Source organism: Lemur catta, chromosome 12, assembly GCF_020740605.2.
Source record: "Lemur catta isolate mLemCat1 chromosome 12, mLemCat1.pri, whole genome shotgun sequence".
NCBI lineage: Eukaryota > Metazoa > Chordata > Mammalia > Primates > Lemuridae > Lemur > Lemur catta.
Genome location: NC_059139.1, coordinates 25,280,734 through 25,305,126, shown reverse-complemented (window position 1 = coordinate 25,305,126; position 24,393 = coordinate 25,280,734). Strand labels below are relative to the sequence as shown.

The following is a 24,393-nucleotide window of genomic DNA, read 5'->3' as shown; positions in this document are numbered from 1 at the left end:
CTCAGTAGAGGTCTGGAGAATGGACTAGATTATCAGAATGTTAGGTTATTGCTTCTCAGTTGGTAGGAAATAAAACCTCTCATTTATAAACCTCTGGGAGACCTACCATTGACATGACATGTTAACATATGGAATGAATTGCCCATAGTAGGTCTGGAAATTCTATTCAAATATTTGAGTTGCTGGGAAGGCTGTCTTCCACTGGAACGTCCCTTGGATCTGTACCCCATTATAAGTTCTCAGGAGGTTCTAGCATTCTGGAGTTGAGCAGGAGAATGGGATCAGAAGAGGCAGTTCTGATGCCAGAGGATGACAGTGTTGAGGGTCTGGTTCTCATTAGAGAGAGTTGACATTTCAGTCATTTTCTATATAAAACCTAGGGATTCTGGACAGGTGGCTGTGAGCTCAGAGGGGAAGTCTTAGAATTTAGAACTCAGGGTTATGCGGAATAGAGACTATATGCAGAGATCAGTGCTCCAGGAATTGGGAAAATGACATATTCCTGAGGTTCTGTTCTATAGAGTCAGAGGACACTTTAGTGATATCAACTACATAGTCTTCATCAGTTGTTCTGAGCTGTTTTCTGTAAGGGTACCTTGGGTGGATTTGTCGGCAAATTGTCCCCAAAAAAGACAGTCATTCTCCCACCCAGTAGTATACTGACAGAGAGGGTATACGGCTCTATTTCATCACCTATAATGTAACGAGTTTCTTTATCCTCATGATCCCAGTGCCTGGTTCATAGTAGGTGCTCAATAAATGCTTGGTAGGTAGATAAACAGGTATATTAATTAATGAATGAAAATCTAGTAATAGGTGCTTTCTAAAATACCATCAATTGGCATCAGGTAAGCCTGAAACTTGGTCCCTAGAAAGAAATTCAGGGACAGGGCTCCAGTCCTGGGAATGTGGATGGGGGGAGGAAAGAAGACAGGGGTGATGGTAAGAACAAGGCTGATGGAGGGATAAGGTAGGGTTCTCAACCAGAGCTGATTTCCACCCCAGCACACATTTGGCAATGTCTGGAGACAATTTCCATTGTTCCACCTTAGAGGGGGCAGGAGTGGGGAGTGCTATTGGCATTTAGTGGGTGGAGGCCAGGGATGATGCTAAACACCCTACAATGCACAGGACACCCTGACCCAAAATGTCAGTAGTGCTGAAGTTGAGGAATTCTGCACCAACGTACCAGGCAGTTCCTAAGATAAGACCTCAATCAAGTTTAGCTAATACAGGAGATGTCTCTGCTCTCCGATCAAAATGAAACTTCCACCTCTTCAATCAAAGGAAGAAAAAAATTCCAGGATGCCAAGAGTTAGGCACCAGATAAAACATTTCACATACCCTTTATTCACTTTATAAAATCTTGTCCAAGCAGCATTCGAATATTACCCACAGTGCCTTCGGCCCTTAGCCTAAAGGTAGGAATCTTGAATCAAATGGATGATCTTAGGCCCCAAGCTCAGCAGACCCCCTTAGTAAATGGCAGTATATGGTATTGGGGTTTTCCAAAACCTCATAACCAGATCACTGCATGATCAAATGAGTCCTGACTCTTTTTGCTGCTTTCCTTAGGGAGAGATTGTGAGTCCATGGTACAAGCCCATTACTACTTTATTTTGCTTTAGTTGGTATCCAAGAAACAGTTTTCTCCTTAATCTAAACAAAAAAGCTTGGCATATGTTATTTACTCTCACTCAATGCAAATTTATAGTTTGTCTTATAAGAAAAGAATATAGAAACTTTGGCCCACTTAGCTGAAAAACAATCACCCATAATCTATTGGTTTCCTTTGTTCAGGGAAAGGAAAAATTTGTTACATAGCATTTGCCAGGCAGTTTCATAATGAGGCGCTCCAGAGCTGGTCTAGGAATCCTTCAATACTTCCTGCTTTACCACGGCGGGGGTGGTGTTGGGCGACATCACAAGGCTGAGCTTTCAGGACTGAGTAAGGAAGTGGGGGGCCCAGCTCCAGGGAAAGGTCAGCTGCAGACATGGAAAATGAGGTAGGCCTGATAGAGTCAGTCAGTCCATCAACATTTTTTATTAAATTCCCCATTACCATGAGCAATAACCTATAACAAATCTAGTCTACACAAAATCTATTGTTCTGTGACAGCTTTTACTTGCACAATACTTTGAAGTTTTCAAAATCTTTTTCCACATTCTACCTCTGTAGATTTTTATAATAATCCTGTGAGATTGTTAGGGAGGTATTATATTTATTTTACAGGTAAGAACTGAGTGAAATACACAAGGCTATTTGGCAAATTAGTTTCCAGTAGAGCTAAAACCCAAGTTTCTCTGACTCATAAAACTATATTTTTCTGCCACGCCACCTTACCCTCTCTTCCTTCCTACAACCCCCACTGCTACTCACAGCATTCTCCAACAACACTACAAAACCCATAAATCAACACCTGAATTTCAAAGCAAAGCCGAAAAATGAAATTCCTTAAGTAGCTATTTATTATACAATTATTTGAATTAAGAATATAGAAGAGTGGTATAAATCAGTAATAACATTTAAGAAGACATTTCAAAACAACACACTTTGTTATTAATATATTTTTGATATTCTTCCATACCATTAGCATTACATAACTATTTCCTATAAATCTCTGTTATTCTTACATGGAGCTATGGACTATATATACTAAATAGAAATAATAGGAGTAAACACCCTAATCATAGCAACATGCTTATAAACCTCTTCTACACAATTCAGTCTGGAAAACCTCAGCAAATCCTGTCAACAGTCACATACAGTTAGATTCTTTTACATATGAAAGTCACAAGCACTTATGGTAATTAATTTATACTTTTTTCATTTGAAGGACTCTCTCATTCACATTCCTGTGCCAGGAAAATTCAGTTGTATCACATATGTTTCAGCCTCTTGTTTTGTAGGCATCTGAGATTTTCCAGAACTGTTTAGGGAAATCCCCCAACCCATCTTGCATTCATTGAAAAAACATAAATCCAAACCAGCTGCAAATGATGTACAATATGCAAGGAATTATTTTTGTGATCTAAGCATAACACCACTTCTGTGAAGTGAGCTTTCCCTTCAGTTCACCTAGTAAATTGGAACTGCCTGTGGTTCTAGATGCAGGTGTGAAAACAGGCATCTCTAAGTGCTGCCAAAGAACACATTTTATTTTTTTTAATTTCTCAGGTGATAACTTTCCATCCATGAGAAGTTTTCGTGTTTCTTGGCAGAAAAAAACTGGCTCATTCTAGACTAGACTGCCTGTCTCTATAGTAGTGAAACCAAGTCAAAAGTTTTTGAAACATTTTTTTCTTAGTTGTACTTTCGACTGTGGACCAACTTCATTGTAACTTTCCAGATGGATCCAGCCAAACCGCCAATTTGCTATTTTGTAAACAATAACCTCCAAACTAGGGTAATGCACAGCATAGGGTATACAAAAACCTTCCAAGGAGAGGCAGGTAAGTTTTAAGGTAATAGTTTCCTCAACTATTAATTATTTAGCTAATCTGTCTAATAGTAAATCCTCAACTTCCATAGGTACATTTTTTTAATAAAATTAATAAGCCTGATAACTGAACTACATTCAAGTTGTCAACCTCATTCTCCTCTTTGCGTCCCATTTCATAATCATTTGTCTCTCACTTTCTGAGAAAAGAGTATATATCTCACCCATCTCACATTTTACTATGGAGTGTAAAACCAAAAAACAACTCCAAATCTTGGTATTCAGTTGGACTCTAACGCCTTGGAGGTTAAATAGTCTCCAATTCTTTTTATCAACAACATTGAAAGATCTAATCAATTGTTAGATAATGGACTATCAGAATAATTCTTGATGAAAGACTGGTATGTGTTATCTTTTGGTATATAACTTGGAGAACGATCAAAGAATTGTGTGACACTGTGGTAACAAAATTTCTCCTATTCTTATCTACTTATCAATGTGAATATAGTTTCTCAGCATTTATATCTATTAAAAAAAGTAGGAAAGAAATTGATACTGAACCTTGTCTCTTCTAGCACTAAGTAATATTCATCCATGCATGCAGAAACTAATCTATTAATTTAAGAAGAAACTCCATTCACTTCATTGAAATGGCTTTTAAACATAAGTAATATTTTAGTAATGATTTTAAAGTTTTTAATATATATATATACTAATAATAATGAAGAATTTTTTAATACTCAGACCCTATGGTCAAAGAACATTTATTATTTTACAATTTTAATTAATATCTCTTTTGTATAGAAAAGTATGACCAGGTAACAAGAAAAACTTTCAAGCATAAATTACATTACAATAGGTTAAAATTCTGTGGGGGAAATGAAATAGAAATATGGATTCAAGAATACGAAGGGTGCATAGAGTATTTAGGAAAATCTCTGCCCCTTCTGTTCAAATTTGCTGTGAACCTAAAACTGCTCAAAAAGTAAAGCGTATTCAAAAAAAAAAAAAAGAAAGAAAGAAAAAAAGAAAAGGCATTCTATAAAATTTCCTACTGTTAGAGAAATATCATTGCTGTAGTACCCCCCCATCACTACAGCATTTATATTCATTGAATTTACTTTTTAAAGTGGTAAAATAATTATATTTTAGAGTACAAATATTTATAGCATTCTGGGGAATTATATTCTTTGTAACTAAACTTTAGATGAAAAATATTAAATGTCACACTAAAAATGTGCATGAAGAAAATAGTTTATCAAAATTCCTTTACAGGGCACCCAAGCAAAATATCTGAAGAATATTAACCAAAAACATGCCCTATACATTTCCATCCCCAGGCTCTCACCCACCCATTCCTCCTGCACTTCTAGCTCCATCCCAATTTACCTACCCTTCAGAGGCCAAATTAAATCCTTCCTCTTCTAAAACTCTTTTAATGACCCTCCCATGGTGATCTCTTTCTCTTAAAGATTCAACTTTTACAGCACTTAAACATACCACTCATTTGGTACAAGTACTATAGTCCCTCAGTATCCAAGGGTGATTGGTTCCAGGACATCCTGCCAATATCAAAATGCTTGGATACTCAAGTCCCTGATATAAAATGATGTAATATTTGCATATAACCTATGCACATCCTGCTATATACTTTAAATTCTCTCTGGATTACTTAAAATACCTAATACAATGTAAATACTATGTAAATGGTTGTTATATTGTATTATTTGGGGAATAATGACAAGGAAAGAAAGTTTGTATATGTTCAGTAAAGATGCAATTTTTTCCCAAATATTTTTGATCCACAGTTGGTTGAATCCACAGACACAGAACCCACAGATATGGAGGGCAAACTGTATGTTCTTCCTTGAACTATTTTTTGAAATTAGTGATTGTATGTCCAACTCCCTAACTTGAACACAATTCTGAGAGCAGAGACTGTGTATTAATTATCTTAATATTACCCCTATTAGTTACAAACACTATACAATACATAGATATAGTAGTCACCTAATAGTTAATCATCAATATAAACAAAGGTTATTTTCATTATTCACTGAAAGTAAAGAGGTACAGGGTCTCTGTTAATGCAAATACACCGTAGACAGAGTTCACTGTCAAATAAAGAAGATATAGTTGAGGTTTTATTTAAAAAGCAAACACGGATCATTTGTTTCCAGTGTTGCATGTCTTTGAGGTTGGAGTGGTTGCATCAAAACCTTAGTGATACCAATGTAAGTATTTATTGCTCATAAGACTGGGCTTGACTGGCAGTTCAGCCTCAAACTGCAACGGCTGGGGTGGTTCTGCTTCCCACTGAGGTTTGGGAATAAGCTGGAGTTACTGGGGTAGTCAGGCCAAAGGGGCAGCAACTACCCATCAGAAGCCCTTTGCAAGGCAATGGCACAAATACAAGAAAGCATAAAGAACCACAAGGTCTCTTTATGACCAGCCTCTGAACTGCCCCACTGTCACTCTCAGCCATGTGTCATTGGCCAAAGCAAGTCATGTGGCCAACCACAAAGTGAGTGGGAGAGAAGGGCACTTTGCCCACGATGAGGCCATGCCAGGAATGTATTAATACAATAGATGCAAGGATGGGTGTCGAACTGAGAACAAAATTTTCATCTTCCATGAGGAATAAGATATTTAAGAAAGTAAACCAAATATGTAATGTTTCTTTTTTTCTCATATTCAAGTTAATAGGTATAATTTTTAGTCCTATATTAGAATTTTGGGGTCATAGCATTTTTCATGAAAGGTACTTTTGGTGAGATAGGCAGTGAGAGATGATTAATTTTATCTATACATCAACCTTGAGAAAGATATTTGTATATCAATTCCTTAATTTGTCTTCTATTAAAGTCAAACTCCTATGTTCATTTTCTTTGCAGATTTAAAGTTTATTAAAAATATGCTATTTATATAAAGATGTTGTTTTTAACCCACTGACAATAGGATACCCTTTCAATTATTTTTCTTGCATTAGCAATGGGTTTATGGTAAACGATCCACACTCTGACAAATTGCTCTTGAAACCAATACCCAGATTTGTAATCCAGTTCACTGGAGTTAGGAATGTGGTCTAGAGCAATGGAAGAGTTCATGCTTTTGTGCCAAGGTAAGTTATAGGCTTGAGGATCACACCTTCATTTTGGCCTCCCTGACTTGGGGCCATTTATTCCAGATACAGTCTAGACAGCAAAGACTATGTCAGCCCAATTAACAAAGGTGTACTTCACAAAGAACTAAATGCTTCTTGTTCATATATTTTTTTAAGCCTACAAATCAAACTTAACCTTTTTCAAGCTAAATAAGATTTCTATTTATGAATTTAAGCTTGCCAAATAAAAATATTTTGCTGTGGGAAAAAGTAGAACTTTTGAGGATGCCTCAGCAGGATGCTGAAATTTTTGTGTTCATATTGGAAAGTATAATAGGAATAATATAAGTCTGGGGGGAATGAGGTTCTTGACAAGCAGTAAGACAGCTGGAGGAAAAGGCTTAAGTTTAAAGAGAATGTGGAGAGAGAGAAAGAGTCCCAATGTTGATTCATAGATGAAAAATTACATGCATATGTTATACTGCCCCCCTGAGATGCTCTGTTCTCAAATAATTTAAATAGTTGGTATTACAGCATCGGCTCTTGGTTCACCAGGGGAGGTTAGGTAAGAGTTACAGCAGTGGAGTTAAGACTCCAGGAGCCAGATGGTCCCATGTGCCCTACTTATTGCATTTCTTTCATTGCACTCTAAATGGTGCCCTGCTTGCCTAGAAGAGTTTATAAGGCCCTTCTAAGGCTTGCTTTCAGCCAGAGACACTAAGCCAACGTGAACAGGCTCTTGCTTCTGTTCTTGATTATAGCGCACACATACTGGGTGATGGTGACATGAACCGAAGCTATCTCACTTTTCCTAGCTACAGAGGGCTGCCTTGCATTAGCTTGTGGTATTTCCACGCCTGATACTACTCTGTTCATTCTCAGAATCAACATTTTAGGGATGGATCCCCTAAGCACACCTTTCGACAATGAGTTCTACAATGGACTCTGTAACCGGGATCGGGATGGAAACACTTTAACCTACTACCGAAGACCCTGGAATGTGGCTTCTCTGGCCTATGAAGTAAGTCTTCTCAGAAGAAAACATTGTTCAGGTTTTGGCTGAAAAGTTGCTTGAATACATTTAATACCAAATATCATGAGAAACACAGTAGAGTAAGAATGTGAACGTAAGACTCAAAGAAGAGGAGATGTAGCTTGGATTTCTTTAGAAACATAGAATAGTCTGTATTCAATCCTCAGTAACATTCACCTAACAATAAAGATTTGGCAAATACCTAGACAGCATAAAAAGAATCATCTAAGGGTTTTAGATACATAAAAATTAAATTGGTGCCAATTTAAGTAGTGATTACTCTGTTTCCATGTTACTTAAGTTTTGTATCTTTTTTTTGCTAGCCTCCCAATGAAAACCCATCTTTCTGTTTGTTTTCCTTTATTATTCCCCTATGAAGAGGCTGCTTGACTAATGTGAGTGACTATTTTCACTCACCTCAAACCCCTGTACATCTTGCAAAACTCTTAAAATGACTTTTACTCTACCTGATGCCATCCCAAATTTACTACCTTCCTTAAAGTCACCCAATTCTCCAGAACTATCCACAGACTAGATCCCCCATCCATTCAATTGATTAATATTTATCATCTGTAGAGATACCTTCTTTGATCCAAGCAAGATATAATAAAGAAAATTAATTAGCTTATTCTGAACCAGGAGTTACAACAGTCTGTTTCTTAAAATGGCCCCATTGGTAAAGAAGCCCCATCATGTCTGCTTTATTCAATTAGTAACAAAGCTTTTATTATTGTGAGTCCCACCAGTTTAAGAACTATGTGTACTTTTAAATGCGTATAGTTAATTTTCCCTTACTTTCTAACAATGTTATAAATCAACATGAAGTGATCCTGTTGTATGAATACTAAAGACTTGAATGCCTGGACCATTTGACTGGCTTTTTTTTTTTTTTTTGCATGTGGAATCATATTGTCATATTTCTTGTACCTGTAAGTCCAGAACAGAATCAGTTTCCCACAAATCTGAGGGAACTTTTTTGGTTGTTGATCTTTCCCCATAATGCCAGGGTTACCTTCTTTAAGCATAAAATTTTGTGAAGGGAAGATGATAATCTTTTTCAAAAGTGTTATAGATGTTCTACTTTTAAAAATAGAATATACCAAATCTGGTAACCTTGGCCATTGCTGAGGGGAGAGGGTTATTGTTTTTTCATTTTGCTTTGGGTTCAGTCTGCACTTTACAGTTTCCCTGTCTTTACCACTGTGACAGCCTCTTAGCTTCTCCATAGAGAAAGGGTAATAACTTGTGTAACACATAATAGTGAGGGCTGGGGGGGGTCACCCAAGACTGATCTTAAGGTTATGTTTGGAGAGGAAGCACTGTTTTCCCTTATCCACAATCCTGGAAACAGATATTTTCAGCATTTTAGAATGTCTGGGACTTTAGAAAGATGATGTGGTGCTTACCCTATATATGACATACACCCCAGTGGGGTTTAGAGCAGCATCCCATAGTCAAACACATTTCCGTAGCAAAACTAATGTTCACACATGGCAGGAGAAAGGAGGACTATAAATGGCTTTTTATCAGTTCAAGTCAGATTAATACTTCCAAATGAGTTTTGGCATCAAGTTTATAAAAAAGCAGATAGGAATTATGGACTTGAATATTTATTTGATGCTGATTGAGAAAAAAGGCTCCAAGAATTGAGGAGGGGTTTGCTAAAGCCTCCATATCAGTCCCTTGGCGTTCCCACTGCCAGTGATCCACTTACTCAAATCTGTCATGGTCTTGGAACATAAGTAGCCAAACTTGTTATAACCATACATAAAAGAACATGAACTTACATGAGTGGAAATTGCTATTGTAACTTATTAGAGGGGATTTTTTCTTCAATTTCTAATACTCAATGGAATATGTTAACTACCTTCTCATGGATATCCTTTTAGCACCTGAAGGGAAATTACATATATATCATACTTCCTTATACCCTATTACCAATGCCAACTCCATATGTGTGTACCATAAGTGCTCATCAATCTTTGTTGAATTAATTTTTAAATTTTGTTTCAATTACTTATTGGCAATAATTTATTATCTTTTATTTTTTGAAAGAATTCTACTGGCCCATCATTACATTGGAATACATCTACGTAATAACTTTAGGTTTCTTATGCAGAATAGCCACTCAATATATGTTGCTGAATCCAATCCATGCCACTGCCTGAAGAGACAGGTGCACCTTCCCAGTCAAGAGTCACACCTGTTTCAGAAGATACCTGAAAAGGAAGCTGAATCACTGCTCTAACAACCCTCACATTGATATCTGATAATAGCCAAATAGGCAAAGGATGTTTTCATCGAAAGCTTTAATTTTTGACTAGGTTGTTTAGTGTAGTAGTTTTTTCATACAAAAATGCATGTTTTTCAAAAAAATAAAAAGTTCAAACAACACCAAAGATTATGCAAGGAAAAGTAAGAGCTTGTTCTCCCTCCAGATTCACATTTCACATTTCCTTTCGCAAGGAAAACTTTCTATGGCATTTTGCCTACTGTTACAGTAATTTTCTATGCACATAAAAGCATTTCTTTTTCTAACAGGCTGTAGAATGTAAAGGTTTAACAAGTTTTGAAGCCAGGCAGCTCAGAGCTCAAGTCCTAGCCTTTCCACTTAAGTTCACTAACGTGTAAAATACTCAAAACAATGTTTGGCCCATAAGCTTTCAGTTAAGTGTTAGCTTTTTTATTTCTGTTTTTTTTTTCACACAAATGGAATATACATGTGTCCATTCTGCAATAACTTTTTAATTATTAATGTATTAACTTTTGAAAGCTTGCTCTGTTCTAAGCCCTTCCTATGCATTATCTCACTGAATCTCCATAATAACCTCTGGGCTGGGGATGATGGAGTATCCCTAGTGTACAGGAAGGAATCACAGTAAGCACAAGGGGTTATTGTGTAACATTTTCAAAGTCCTGGAGCCTGTATTTGAACACCAGCAATCTGACTCCTGCGCTTTCACTTTTAACTGCCTTTCAAATAATTGCTTGATTTTTTGTTTGTTTCTGTTCTGTTTGCTTTTGCTTGTGTTTTGTATCTTGTTTTCACAAACACTTTATAATTTTCTTTTAGACCAAAGCTGATAAAAATTTCAGAACCGAATATTTTGATGAACAGATTCAAGCATTTAAAAGTATCATCCAAGAGAGGACATCAAATTTTAACGCAAATTTAGCTCTAAAGTTCACACCCACTGAAGTAATGAAAGTTGAACATGCCCAGGGTAATTTTCAATTTTCATATTCCAAAAATGAAACTTACAAACTACTGGTGTCATATTCTTCAAAGAAGGTAAGACCTAACATTTACTACAGAAAAGATAATGGGATATGTTTCAAACTAACCAAGCCCCCTTTTTAAAGTTTAAGTATTTAAATAGATGGAGATCACAAGAGAAAAAAGCAACATGTATCAAATCCTCAAATATGTAGCTAGAACGCCAGGAAGAAGAATACTAACTGGAGAAAAATCTTATGGGATATTTGGCAATAGTAAGTGAACCAGATATTTGATGGTAGTGAGCAGAGAAAGAATGTGTATGAAGAATTCAGAGCATACTTCTTGACTGAGACTGTGGTAACATACCATTCAATTTATACAATCATCATTCTTACAATAAAAAATCGTACTAAGGAATTCCAGTAATTCATTGGAATGCCTGCGAATGATGACTGTTTACTTACTACAAAGTGTGTCTCTATAGTAATAATGTCATGAAATTATATTCATTGCATATAAAATTGGTCTAAATACTTTGTAATCATATCCTTAATTTGAGATTTAGAAAATGTGTTCTTTTTTTTTTATATCTAGGCCAAATTTTGAAGTTTATTCAACACCTTTGGAATAAATACAAAAAATATATACTCTGTAATCTGTGTGATTCTGGTAAAATGCTCATTCTTCCTTTTCCAGTACCACAGTCATCTATTTGGACAACCTTCTCCCATACTGAAATAATAATTCACTCTTAGTACTTACATTATTCCTAACGTATAATTGTTTTGTATGGGTCTGTACTTAGCCCCTATATTCACATGAATACCCACCCACAGTATACACGTGGAAAACTCTTTAAATCATTCAACAAATATTTAATTGTGGACTTAGTACTATGTGACCAGGCACTGTCTTAGGTGCTTAAACTATTTTTGTGAACCAAGCTGAAAAAAATTCTTGTCCTCATGGAGCTGAAAGCTCAGCAGAAAGAGACAGCCAAAACCAACAAATATAATGGCAAAAAATGGGAGCTATATAGTATTTAGAAAGTAATAAATGCTATGGGGCAAAAGGTAAATTAGAGTAACATAAAGGAAAGTGGGAATGCCTGGAAAGTGGCAGTATTAAAAAGGAAGCTCAGGGTAGGCTTCATTGAGGAGATGAGATCTGAGCCAAGATTGGAAGGAAAGGAGATAGCAGTAATAAGATAGTTAGATCTGAGATGATTTACCTGGCAGAAGAAACTGTTAGAGATAAGTCTGTAATATAGGAAAACCCTGATGTGATAAGTTGGTCAAATGGAACCAGAAGGAGAAAAAAATCAGAGATTACCTAGAATCAGACCTTGAAGGGCCTCAAAGCCCACTATAAGACTGTGGCTTTTTTCTGAGTGACATGGAGGCCACTGGAGGGCTTTGAATAGAAGATTGTCATACCATATTCTATTTAAAATGATTACTCTAGGTACCCTGCCAAAAATAGATTACGGGTGCTAAGAGCAAAAACAAGGAATCTTGTTAAAAACTATTGAAGGAATCCAGATGAGAGATGATAGTAGTTCAGACAGGACAGTTAAAGAATCAAACGACTGCAAGGTTTTTGGCCTGAGCAACTGGAAGGATGGAGTTGCTGATAGAGAAAATTTCAGGTAGAGCAGGTTTGGAGAGGAAGACCAGTAGCTAAGTTTTGGTTAGGTTGTGTTTGAGATATCTATTAGGTACTCAACTGGAAATACCAAGTAGGAAGTTGGTGTTATAAGGCTGGAGTTTGGGAAAGAGATCTGGGCTTGAGACATAAATTTGACAGTTGTTGACTTAAAGTCATGGGATTTTGTGACACCACCAACAGTTGCTATAGAGAGAAAATAAAAGAAGATCAAAGACCAAATTCGGGGAACTTCAATAGAAGACATCTGGGGAAAGAGGAGAAACTAACACAACTAGAAGTGCCCAAGAGCCAATGCTACTCAGATTGTGGTCTCTAGAACAGCAGCATCAAAATTACTGGGAAGCTAGAACCTCAGACTCTGCCCCAGACCTACTGAATCAGAATTGCATTTTCACAGGATTTTCTAAGTGATTTGCTTGTATTTTATACCTTGCAAGCACTGCTCTAGAAGACAAGAAAAGTTCTATCAAGGAGAAAAGAGTGATGAACTGTGTCAAATGTGCTAATATGTCAAAGAGGATGAGGACTAAGAAGTGATCATTGGCTTTAGGATTATGAAGGTCACTGAAGACCTTGACAAGAGAAGTTTTGTTGGAGTAGCGAGGGCAGCAGCATGATTGAAATAGACTTAAGAGAAACTAGGAAGAGAGGAATTGGAATTATTCAGCATAGCAAACCCTTTCAAGAAATTTTGCTTCTAACAAGGGCAAAGAAATGGGTAGCAGCTGGTTGAGCAACTGAGGCCAGGATAATTTCTTTTTTATAGTTTTAAGATAGAAGAAACAATAGCATATTTGGATAGGAAAGCGAGATCCTTGAAATAAATTGAGTTAAAGAACATCATACCAAAAAATTCAATCATAAAAGTAGACTCAGGCTTCTCGCCCTAAAAAAAATTCCCTGATGCCCTTTGCAATCAATTCCCTGTCACCTTAGATGTAGCCACTTACCAGATTTATCTGACCATAGCTTAGTTTTGCTTATTCTATAAATTCATATGAATAAAATCATACCGGAGTCATATAGTATGTATTTCTTTATGTCTAACTTCTTTCACCTCAGCATAATATTTTTGACATTTATGTTGCTGCATGTATCAGTAGTTTTTTTCCTTTTTATTGCCAACTAGTTCCATTGTGTGACTATACCACAATTGTTTGTTGATTTCCCTGGTGATGGACATTTGAGTTGTTTCCAATTTTAAGCTATTCTGACTGATGCTGCTATGAAATTCTTGTATAAATTTTTTTATGGACAATATTTTTATTGATCTTAGCTAAATATATAGAAATAGAATTCCTGGTAATAAGGTAGATGTGTTTAACTTTATGAGAAACTGCTGAATCGTTCTAAAATGTAGCTATATAATTTCATACTCCCACCAGCAATGTGCGATCCTCATCAACAATTGCACATCCTCATCAACAATTGTACTGATACTATTTAAGTTTAGCCATTCTAATGGATTAAAATTGTATCTCATAGTCACTGCTAACAATTTAGTGCTTGCGAAAATCCTAAATTTTGTGATTTTAATTTGAAATAATGGTGATAAAACTCATATTTCTTTTCTTTACCTGCTTTACAACAAAGGAAAAAAATTTTCTGCATGTGAAAGGAGTAATTCATCTGGGAAGATTTGTAATGAGAAGTCGAGACGTTATACTGACAAAAACTTTCTTGGATGACATAAAAGCTTTGCCAGCTACCTATGAAAAGGGAGAATATTTTGCCTTTTTGGAAACCTATGGAACCCACTACAGTAGCTCTGGGTCTCTAGGAGGACTCTATGAACTAATCTATGTTTTGGATAAAGCTTCTATGAGAGAAAAAGGTATGCCTAGAAATAAAGCTCTCACTTCAAATGCTGTTTTGACTAAACAGTATTCTGTTCACTACCCTCTTTCAGTGACTAAAGTCTTAACAATAAAAAGTCCTATAACCAGCTCCTTTGAGAAAACTCTCTTCCTGCCCTTTGGCACCCCAAATCCTGTTAAATAGCAAATTGACTTCCATCTCGAATAAGCTGACTTGGTCATATACCACTCGGCAGCATTACTGAGAGATGTATTGCAACTTAGTGTTTACTATAAGGTGCTGCTGCTTTTAGTGAAACATTATTTAACAGGTGAAAAAAGTGCAGAGAAATAATATATATAACCTATTTCTTAATCAGTAGACTAGTTCGATTTATGTATGACAATTACCTCTCAAGCCATACTTCAGAATATTGGAGGGGAAATATTGTTCTACATTTTCTCTTAGCGGGTATGGGAGAAGCAATGTTATCATATAAATCTAACATCTTAAAGCAAGGATGGAAAATTAGTTTTACCTCATGTGATGACAGTTCTCATCATACAGTGGTTGTTGAACCGGGTTCACGTTGAGTAGGTTTCTGGCCACACCTGAAATCAAGAGAAAAAGGACTGTGGTTGATTGTCAATATCTGCCACAGATAAAAGACAAGCCTCTGTGCTACATAGTTACTGTCCTGGCCTAAAGGGTTCATTGAAGGCTTTTAGAATAAAGTGGATGCAAAGTGACTATGTTAATAAGTTTTAATCATTTATTTTGTGAGAGTGACTATGACTAGTTACAATATTCCTTAAGGAGGTGATGGATGCTGGCATATCTCCTCTCTGCCTTGGGTGTGTCTCTTAGGGAGAAGAGTGTTGCTAAAAACCACATTTCCATGGCTCCTATGGGGTCAGCTGTCAAGTGAAGAGTAGATTGTAACTTATCTTAAAGCCCGATAGTCCTCCCAGAGTCAGTAAATACTTGATGGATGAAAAAATATGACATGGCCAAACCAATTGCTCTTCATGCCCCAGTCTTGCCTCAGGCAGGTAGAAGCTTTCCCAGGGGGCATAGAGTATGAGGTTTCTTGGCTTACTCTGTCTCATGAGGCAATACCTACAGCATAGTGAGGTTGCTAGGAGCCCCACTTGATAGGCTATATTGACAGACATATCAAATAAGGGAGGGGCACAAGAGGACTGTGTCTTGAGTAACTTCAAAATTAGAAGATAAAGGTTCAGCAAGGATGATCAAAAGACAAAGAACCCTTCAGGCCAGGAGTTACTTTGGTCAAAATAAAACAAAAAACAACAACAATAAAAACAAACAAGCAAAAATAACTCCATAGACCGAGCCCTTTAATCCTGGATAACTCAGAGCTTTCCACTTAAATCTACTTAGCTTTTGGCCTTAATAGGGAAGGATGATTAGGTCAAGCCTAGTGCCTTTGAAGAGGAAGTCATCTTTCTCACTTCTTCACTGCCAGTATCTGAGGATCATGCCATGTCCTCCACCTCAGTTGGGGATGTCTGGACTTGGAAGTGTCCACTGCTAAGGCAAAGAATCTAAGCCCTTTGGGGTCACCTAGGTAGTTTTCACCCTCATCTTCAGAATCAGAGTCCTGATGCTTCCTAAGGATAAGGTTGAAAATCTAGAATTCTGGATTTCTGGCTTCGTCTTCCATTTTTATCTCCCCCCTTCCCTTCTTATCTCCTCTCTTCCCTTCCCATGGGAAACGCCACCTGATAATTCTTCAGTTCTAACTAATTATGGATGCACAAGAAATATTTATTGGATAAATGAATGCCTAAATGCCCCCAGATATTTATTTCCAACACTCATTGTAGAATCCCATGATTAATTTGATTTCTCCCTTTCCTTTTTCATAAAGCATTTTGGCTTCCAGGATAAATAATCACATATTCATATGTGTGTGTGTGTGTGTGTGTGTGTGTGTGTGTGTGTGTGTGTGTGTGTGTGTGTGTGTGTGTGTGAGAGAGAGAGAGAGAGAGAGAGAGAGAGAGAGAGAGAGAGAGAGAGAGAGAGAGAGAGAGGGAGGGAGGTAAGAAATGATAAATAAAAACAAAAACGGATATAGTCAATGAGCTGAGTCAACAGCCAGGCTATTTACCCTTTAAAACAGAGGAATTGTTACTTTTTATAAATCAAAGTGTAGGGTCGCAGTGTGTTCTTCAGTTCTTGATGTGCTCTTGGCCAAAGAATGACCAGATACACCAAAACTAAGGCAAGCATGAAACGAAGTTTATTGAGGAAGGACAAGATAGGTTTACAGAGAAAGAGCAAGATATAGGTTCACCGAGCAAGAGCAAGATACGTTTGCCACAGATAACAAACGGACCCCCTGTCGTAACAAAAAGGGCCTTGGTTATGGCCGGGGGTCTTGTTTTATGGTGTCTAGGCTGGGCCCTCCTTGTGGTTCAAATGTCACCACTGAACTACTTTGATGAACATTTGGGAGTTACATAACCTGAGTCTTACCGCACATGTGGATTTCCCATGAGCCTCTCTGAAAGCCCATTTTGGGGGTGGTGGTGAACTGCAATATAGATTTAAGCTAATGACATGATAATTAGCCTTAGGTTGTTCTACGTCTCCTTCCATACCCTATTGTATCTGTGCTGCTTGGCCCACAGGCTAGGGAATCCTCTGTATTCTTTCACAGTTGGCTAAGTTCTGATTGGCAGATTCATGGGGTGCTCCCTCCTCCCTCAGGTGTGACAATTGCTCAGCCTTCCTTTGTCCCCAGAATAGGCAAGAGGTCCTCACTATCTACCTAACAAATGAAACAGACACTAAATTATAGACTTTGAGAAAATATTAGAATTTTTCTTCCTAATACCTGGGCATCTATTAATATATACCACAATGAGTCAGTTTCCAAGAAGGTTTCTACTAAATAGCATTCATAGGACCAAAACAAAGTTGTCATATACATAAGCAATCTGTCCAAAGTGATGAATCAGCTACCTTAATGATGAACTGAGTCTTCCAAAGAGGCTCAGGAGATGATGATGCATCTCATAATCAAATTATGAAGTTGATACAGAGAAGTGCTTAATAGCCAGAAAGCTCAGAAGTCAAATCCAAACCTGAGTCACTATTACCTGAGTAATTAGCCATCAGCAGGTTACTTAACTGCCCTGTGATTCCATGTGCTCATTTGTAAAATGAGAACAATAATACTACTTACCTCATAAGGCCAATGTGAGAATTAAATTAGTTAATGCATGCAAAATGCTTAGAATAATGCAAGGCATGTAATGAGCATTCAATACATGTTAAACATTACTGGTCCCCTTCTATGGTATTAGAGATAAAGGACTTTACTATAATCACCAGTCTGACCTATATCCCTTTTAACCAAGTGGTAAATTTAATATGCCTTTGCCATTAAGTTGACAGGAAAAGTCAAAAGGAGTCCACTAGATTCTAATTTGAGGACAAACCAGAATAAACATAACCTTGCATTTGAATTCAGTAATGATGTCTAAGAATCTAAGTATGTTTCTTACACAATAGCAAAACTGTAATGTATTTGTGGTGTGATAGACATTATCTAACAATTTTCAAATAAATACATTAAACAGGTGTGGAACTAACAGATATAAAGAGATGCCTTGGGTATCACCTGGATTTCTCTTTGAGTATCTCTGGAATCTCTGCTGAAGCTCAAGCTAATAAAAATGATTGTTTAAAGAGGGGTGACGGTAAAATTGGTAAGTGTGGCCTAACTTATTAGGTTTTAAAAAGCCAGGGGTAGATGACAATGAGCACTGCCCTCTCACAATGTCTACCCTCTTTTTTGTCTACCCTCTTTGTTCAGAAAAGTGCTTAAAAACTATTTTATCTTTACAGTGGTTTCCAAACCACTATAAACACAGATAGCCCAAGGACACGTATTCATCAATATCACTACAGTGCAGGTTGTACAGTGCATAACTCTAAGGGGTGCCCTTCACACTGTAGTGATTATAGATTTGTATATTCATCATGGCAATGGTAGAAGGCCAATGGTAGACAAATATTTTGAGGAAAAGTTTCCTTTTCTCCTCATAATTTTAACAAAGGTTCTGAATGGTTGTATGGTGATGCTATGTGCATTCATTGACAAAGGAAAAGGCCAAAAACCATTTCCCCAACTCAACCTTCCACTTGACTTGAAATACCTAATCCATTCTTAACATTACATCAGTGTGTAACCTTTTTAAAAATACAAATATCTTTCGTATGAATATTACTTTCTATTGTCAATCGTTAGCAAATTTACAAGCATGAGATAGTGCTGGAGTTCTCAACTTTTACTCTAATCAAAAATACCTGAGAGCATTTTTTAAACTACAAATGCTTGAGACTCACCTTTAAAGGTGTCAACTAATAGTCAGGAGGCAGAAGTAGGGAAAAGCCTGATATTTTTAAAAGTGTAACAACCACTAAGATGTGGTCATGATTAAAAACCACTGATGAAGTGAGAAAAAAACCTGAATTTGCCATCATATGGTATAATTTCTATATTTGGCCCTTAAGCTAACTGTGTAATCTTGGGCTAATCATTCCACCTAAGTTTTCAATTTCTCATCCATAAAAATAAGGAAGAATAAACAAAAATCATCTTGCAATTCCTTTCCAGTTTTAAAAATTCACAACTCTAAAAGACTTGCAACGGTTTGTCAAAATTGGTTTAGTCTGCAGATAGACACTGAGGGGAAGATGTGTAGGATTTTGAAGTGGAAAGAAATTTTACTTTTCACGTTATTCTTTTTTGTACTCTTCGATCTTTTTTATATCAAAATAATTTAAAACAAACCTATACAAAATATAATTAAGATAAATCTACAACAAAAAATATATAGTACACCCAAAATCATGTTTAGTTCTCATGTGTACACGTGTGTATGTGATCAGCTGTGAATCATCAATGGATGGAGAAAGATTACCTGTACCATTTCTGTTTTTAAAAAAGATGACCAAAGTCTACAATTGGATACTAATAAAAATTGCCTTTACAGAGTTGTGGTGAAAAAAATTGCATAAGTAATATTTATAATTAAAATTCAATAAATATACTAGACTATTCTTTACTAAAAGGGCTCAATAAATGTTTATCAAATGTCATCTTGGTGACTGACCACAGAACTACAAATGCTTCTTTTTAAGTCCTCCTTCTCTTCTCAGTAAACATCACCCGTGATAACCTCATAGATGATGTTATCTCACTCATAAGAGGTGGAACAAGAAAATATGCATATGAACTGAAGGAAAAGCTTCACAGAAAAGCCACGATTGATGTGACTGAGTTTGTCAATTGGGCCTCTTCCGTAAATGATGCTCCAGTGCTCATTAGTCAAAAAGTAAGAAATGTTTATTTTCAAATAGAACATCGTATTATTTTCTTTTTTTTTTTCTTTTCTTCTTTTTTTTGTTTTGTTTTTGTTTTTGTTTTTTGAGACAAGGTCTCTCACTCTGTCACCCAGGCTGGAGTACAGTGATGTGATCATACCTCACTGAAGCCTTGAACTCCTGGGCTCAAGCAATCCTCCTGCTTCAGTCTCCCAAAGCCCTCCCTGGGATTACAGGTGTGAGCCACTGCACCCAGCCTCATTTTCCTATGAAATGTCACAGTTGGTTGAGATGAATAGTTAGCTTCATCTGAAAGAGACATGAGCATTCAGATATGCTCCCATCTCACCCCTGGAAAGAGGCATGACACAGAAGACAGGCACAGTGTGGAATGAGAAAACCGGCTGAGTTGCTGTCTCTGGTTCTCACTAGATGTGTGATATTTTTTGACTTCCATGACACTAAATTCTCTAGGCCTTTGTATTTACTGTGAGAATTTAACAAGACTGCTTGTATAGAGCCTGTAGCACAGACTGGCACAAAATAGATACTCAGGGATTGATAGTTCCCTTCCATCTGCCATTGGCTGTCCCCTGCCTTCACAAGGTATCAGACTACCACTTGGAACATAGGAGAATCTTTATGAAAAGAATGTTCATAAGGTCTCCAAGAAAATAAGACCAAAGGTGAGTAATTCCTGTGGTCAGGAATTGTTTTCAGCATATAAACCATTTGGTTTTTAAACCCTTATAAGTCTAGTGCTTATTCCTAGAGAAAAAAAATATGTTCTAATTGTAAAGATATAAATGACAATGTTATTTAACCTTATCTTTCTTTTCCAAAACTAACTAAAAAGGGTATGTTTTTTTCTTTACTCGTTTTATTACTATTAGTGAATGTTTTTTCCACTCCCCTTTATAGTTTTCAGTTTTCCTTTGTATGTTTCACAATTTTCTTCCCTCAGGTCAAATATACCTATGACTTCTCTCCTCTTCAGTTTGATTAACTTGAGTTACAGAAATGTTGACATTTTTGATAGTATTAGTTACTGGAGAATTTTATTCCTTTATTCTATTTTACTGACTTTAAAGAGTGAGTGAAGCTACGAAAACTATCTTATTTACGTGACAAAGGAACTCAGAGACTGAAAATTTTTATAATCTAGTCTTCCTTTAGGTTATAGAAACATAGCCATTTACAGAAGTACAAACATATCTTCAAATATTTGTTGCCAAGTAGGACAAAGAGGGAGGAAAAGGTGGCCAAATCAGTATGTCCATGTATGAAATTAAAATCAGAAGAAGCTCCTTTTATTTGGTTACATTTAAATCTTAAAGTCATTATCTTAAACTCAATAAAATAAATTTATATTGGAAGACCTTAAATAAGAAAAGCATTGTTGATTTAGGCGGATGTTTACATCTGGATGGACGTATCAACTAACTTAGTTTCTCATCTCTATAAAGCAAGTTCAATTGTCCTTATACAGATTCAAGATTGCTCTCTGAGGAGGTCAGCATATTCTAGAACTGATTTTAAAATCTCAAATAACCCATCTGCCGAAGATTTACTACTAGATTTACTACAACTATCTAAAGATCTTCATCAACTCTATTGACACAGTACTGCTGGCTGGATGAAGAATATAGTTTATCCCATTTTGAGGGGCAACTATGTACTCTTCCAGATTTTTAGACTAGTAGAAATTCTATCTAAAATATCTGTATAAGTTTCTTTCTTCATAAATTGGAAGCCTGGCTTTTTCATATAAATGTTTTACCTAAAGAAATGACAGCTATATAGTTAGTTCATGATGGACCACTTTTTAAGTTTATCTTCTTATAGAGAAAGTTCAGAAAAGAGTAAAATATTAGATTTTTATTGACTTTATGTGGCTTTTAAATCCCCAAAGAGACATGAGGTATGGTTAAGTTTGACCTTAAACTAGATTCCAAGTTTTGCTCTCATAAATCCAGTAGAAGTGGCCCTTTAGTTAACTGGTAGCTATTTCCAATGCGTAATTACACAATCTATAATCATTAATTTATTTTTGGTAAGTTGCAGCATTCTGTTGTCTGCAGATGGCATGTTCAAACACAGGATGGTCTAATATTAAAATAATTGGCCCTACCTATGTAATTATTTTAAGGATTGGTAGAACCTCTTCCCACCCACCCTAAACATTAAACTGGTTAATATTTAATCCCTCTGTAGCAAATTAAATCAGTTATCTAGGTATTTATGTTGCAAACAGTGTATCTTGGAAGAAAGACCAGGAAGTTTACAGTAAGTCCTCACTTAATGTTGTTGATAGGTTCTTGGAAACCTGAACTTTAAGTGAAATGATTTTAAAGAAATCTGTTTTACCATAGGCTAAATGATATAAATAAGAGTTAAGTTCCTATGGCATATTTCTGGTCTCAAAAACATTACCAAACTTCTAAATAAAGACTCAAATCACTCTAATATTAAACTTGGAAGTACATGTGAGCTACACATACATTTAAGAAAGATTGATAAAAAACAAGATAATTATTTACCCAATTATTCCAGTTCAGGGTTGTGGGTGGCTGGAGCCTATCCTGGCAGCTCAAGGCTCAAGGCTGAAACCAGCCCTGGGCAGGATGCCACCCCGTCGTAGAGCATGCTCACACGCACACTCACACTTGCTCAGACTGGGACCATGTAGACACACTGATTCACCACACACACACACACACACATGCATACATCTTTGGAACGTGGGAAGAAACCAGAGAATGGGAGGAAATGCATGCAGACACATGGAGAACATGCAGGCTCCACAAAGACAGTGGCCCTGGCCAAAAATCAATTATTTTTCTCAAAATTACAACAAACCAACGTGAATGAAACGACATTATTTGAGGACCTGCTGTATTATTCTAAGTTAAAGCCTGTATGAATATATTACTGAGATTTTCTAAGTAAAATACTTGGTGAAATATATATATATATATGTACATAACATATATATATGTATATATTCCATACTCAAGTAACTATGGCAGTACCCTATTAAACAGAACCCATCCATAGCTTTGAGTCTCCCTTTGTGTTCTTCAGCAGACCCAAAACCACTTCTTGGAGAATGTTTCAGCCCAGCTTCAAGAATCTTCCCTTGGCCCTTCTCCAAGCAGAGGACACAGGCTGGCCCACTCTTTTACTTATTTTTGTTATAGTCTTCAACTTCCATGACAGGATATTAATCCCACTGCCAGCATGCCTGAATTTTGACACAAATGGTTCTACATTTATCTCAACAGAATAACTGCACTTTGATTTCCTCTTAAACAGAGTGCTATAAACTAGTTATTAAAATTCCAGCTGACAGAAATTACATATGTTAAAGATTGCCCAGGAGATATAAAATTTATGATTTCCTCTACAGCCATAACAGCAAGATCAGTATAGTTACAATATAGTGTACTGGCTTCCTGTAAAGTTTTGTTTTGACATTACAAGAAAAAAAGTTATGTAACCCACTGCTTTGTTTACTAAAAGGATGTTATATAATGCAATGTCCTCTTTATGAGACTTATGGGAAACAGTACTCTGTAACCTTTGAAACCTTTTGTTTCTCTTGGGAATTAGATGGGTTTTCTTATATGCATGGGATCATTAAATTCAGTTGTGTCTTACTCAATGCACTAGAAAATACAAACAAATTTGTGACCCACCACATGCAAACGGATGGGTCCTCCTGGCATGAATTTTGTTCATGTGTGTTACTTTTGCTTCCATCTTGCCTCTTCAGTTCACACTTCTCCTTTTCCCATTTCTCTCAATCACTCATATATGTCTATATATTAAGTTATATAAGCTATTTCTGGAGGAATATGGGGTAACTGGAGGAATATGGGGTAATAATGCATGAATTAATTAACCTATCATTTTTGCTCTACTGTGCAACTCTAAGCAGCGATGAACCAGATGTTAAAGAGCATCAGTACTTTCAAGGGCTATAGTACCAGTGCTCTGTAAAAATCATTGCTCACTCTCTTGTACAAGAATAAAAATAACACTCATTCTATCAACAAACCACATTTGGAATATACAGTTTGATTATTTTAGATGTCTGAAGGAAATCTAAACATACTTAATATTAAACTGTATTATCAATTGATTTATATTTTAGCAAGTTTTATGGTAGATTATATCAACTGAAAATATATCTACAAATGGTAGAAAGGTGAGAGAGTTAGCTACCATAGGAGAAAAATTAAAACCATTTTCTCATTTATTAGAAGACCAAAGTTCATCAGAAAAAGATATGACTCTTCAGGAAAACTTCAAGAAGTACATTTTAGCTGTCCTTTGTCTTTTTGTGGGCTCAGCTGGACATGATTCTTGTAGAATTTTTAACTCTAGGGTTTGAGGCTTCTCTAAAACTGTTGCCATTGCATATCCTTCATCTTTATCTCTTTGAACACTGTTTGTACATTTCATCTGGATTTATTTCCTTCATGACTCTCCATTACTGTATTATAGATTATCTGGCCTTGACTTTCCTTTGAAGGGTAAAACAAAATGAATTTCTTTTTTAAAAAAAATCAAAATAGTTCTATCCCATGCTTATGTTGTTTGTGTCAATGTGGCAATGTCGGTAAGACATTTCTTTCTTCCAAATAAATATGATATACTTGAAATCTAAATCCCATATACTAATTCATAAAACACTACGCTGATAAATGGTTGGTTTGACTTCATGGTAGTTCTTGATATATTCTGAATATGAGCTTATTCTCACTTG

The 24,393-nt window shown here is 36.3% G+C and overlaps 1 protein-coding gene across 1 annotated transcript in view; it reads left to right on the top strand.

Annotated features, from left to right (window-relative positions):
• Positions 1–24,393, top strand: part of C9 (complement C9) — a 47,488-nt gene that overhangs the window by 14,315 nt on the left and 8,780 nt on the right. The window contains 5 exon segments of the mRNA XM_045566319.1: positions 7,426–7,564; positions 10,650–10,868; positions 14,058–14,298; positions 17,873–18,001; positions 19,458–19,633. Of these exon segments, the coding sequence (XP_045422275.1) occupies positions 7,426–7,564; positions 10,650–10,868; positions 14,058–14,298; positions 17,873–18,001; positions 19,458–19,633 (904 nt within the window).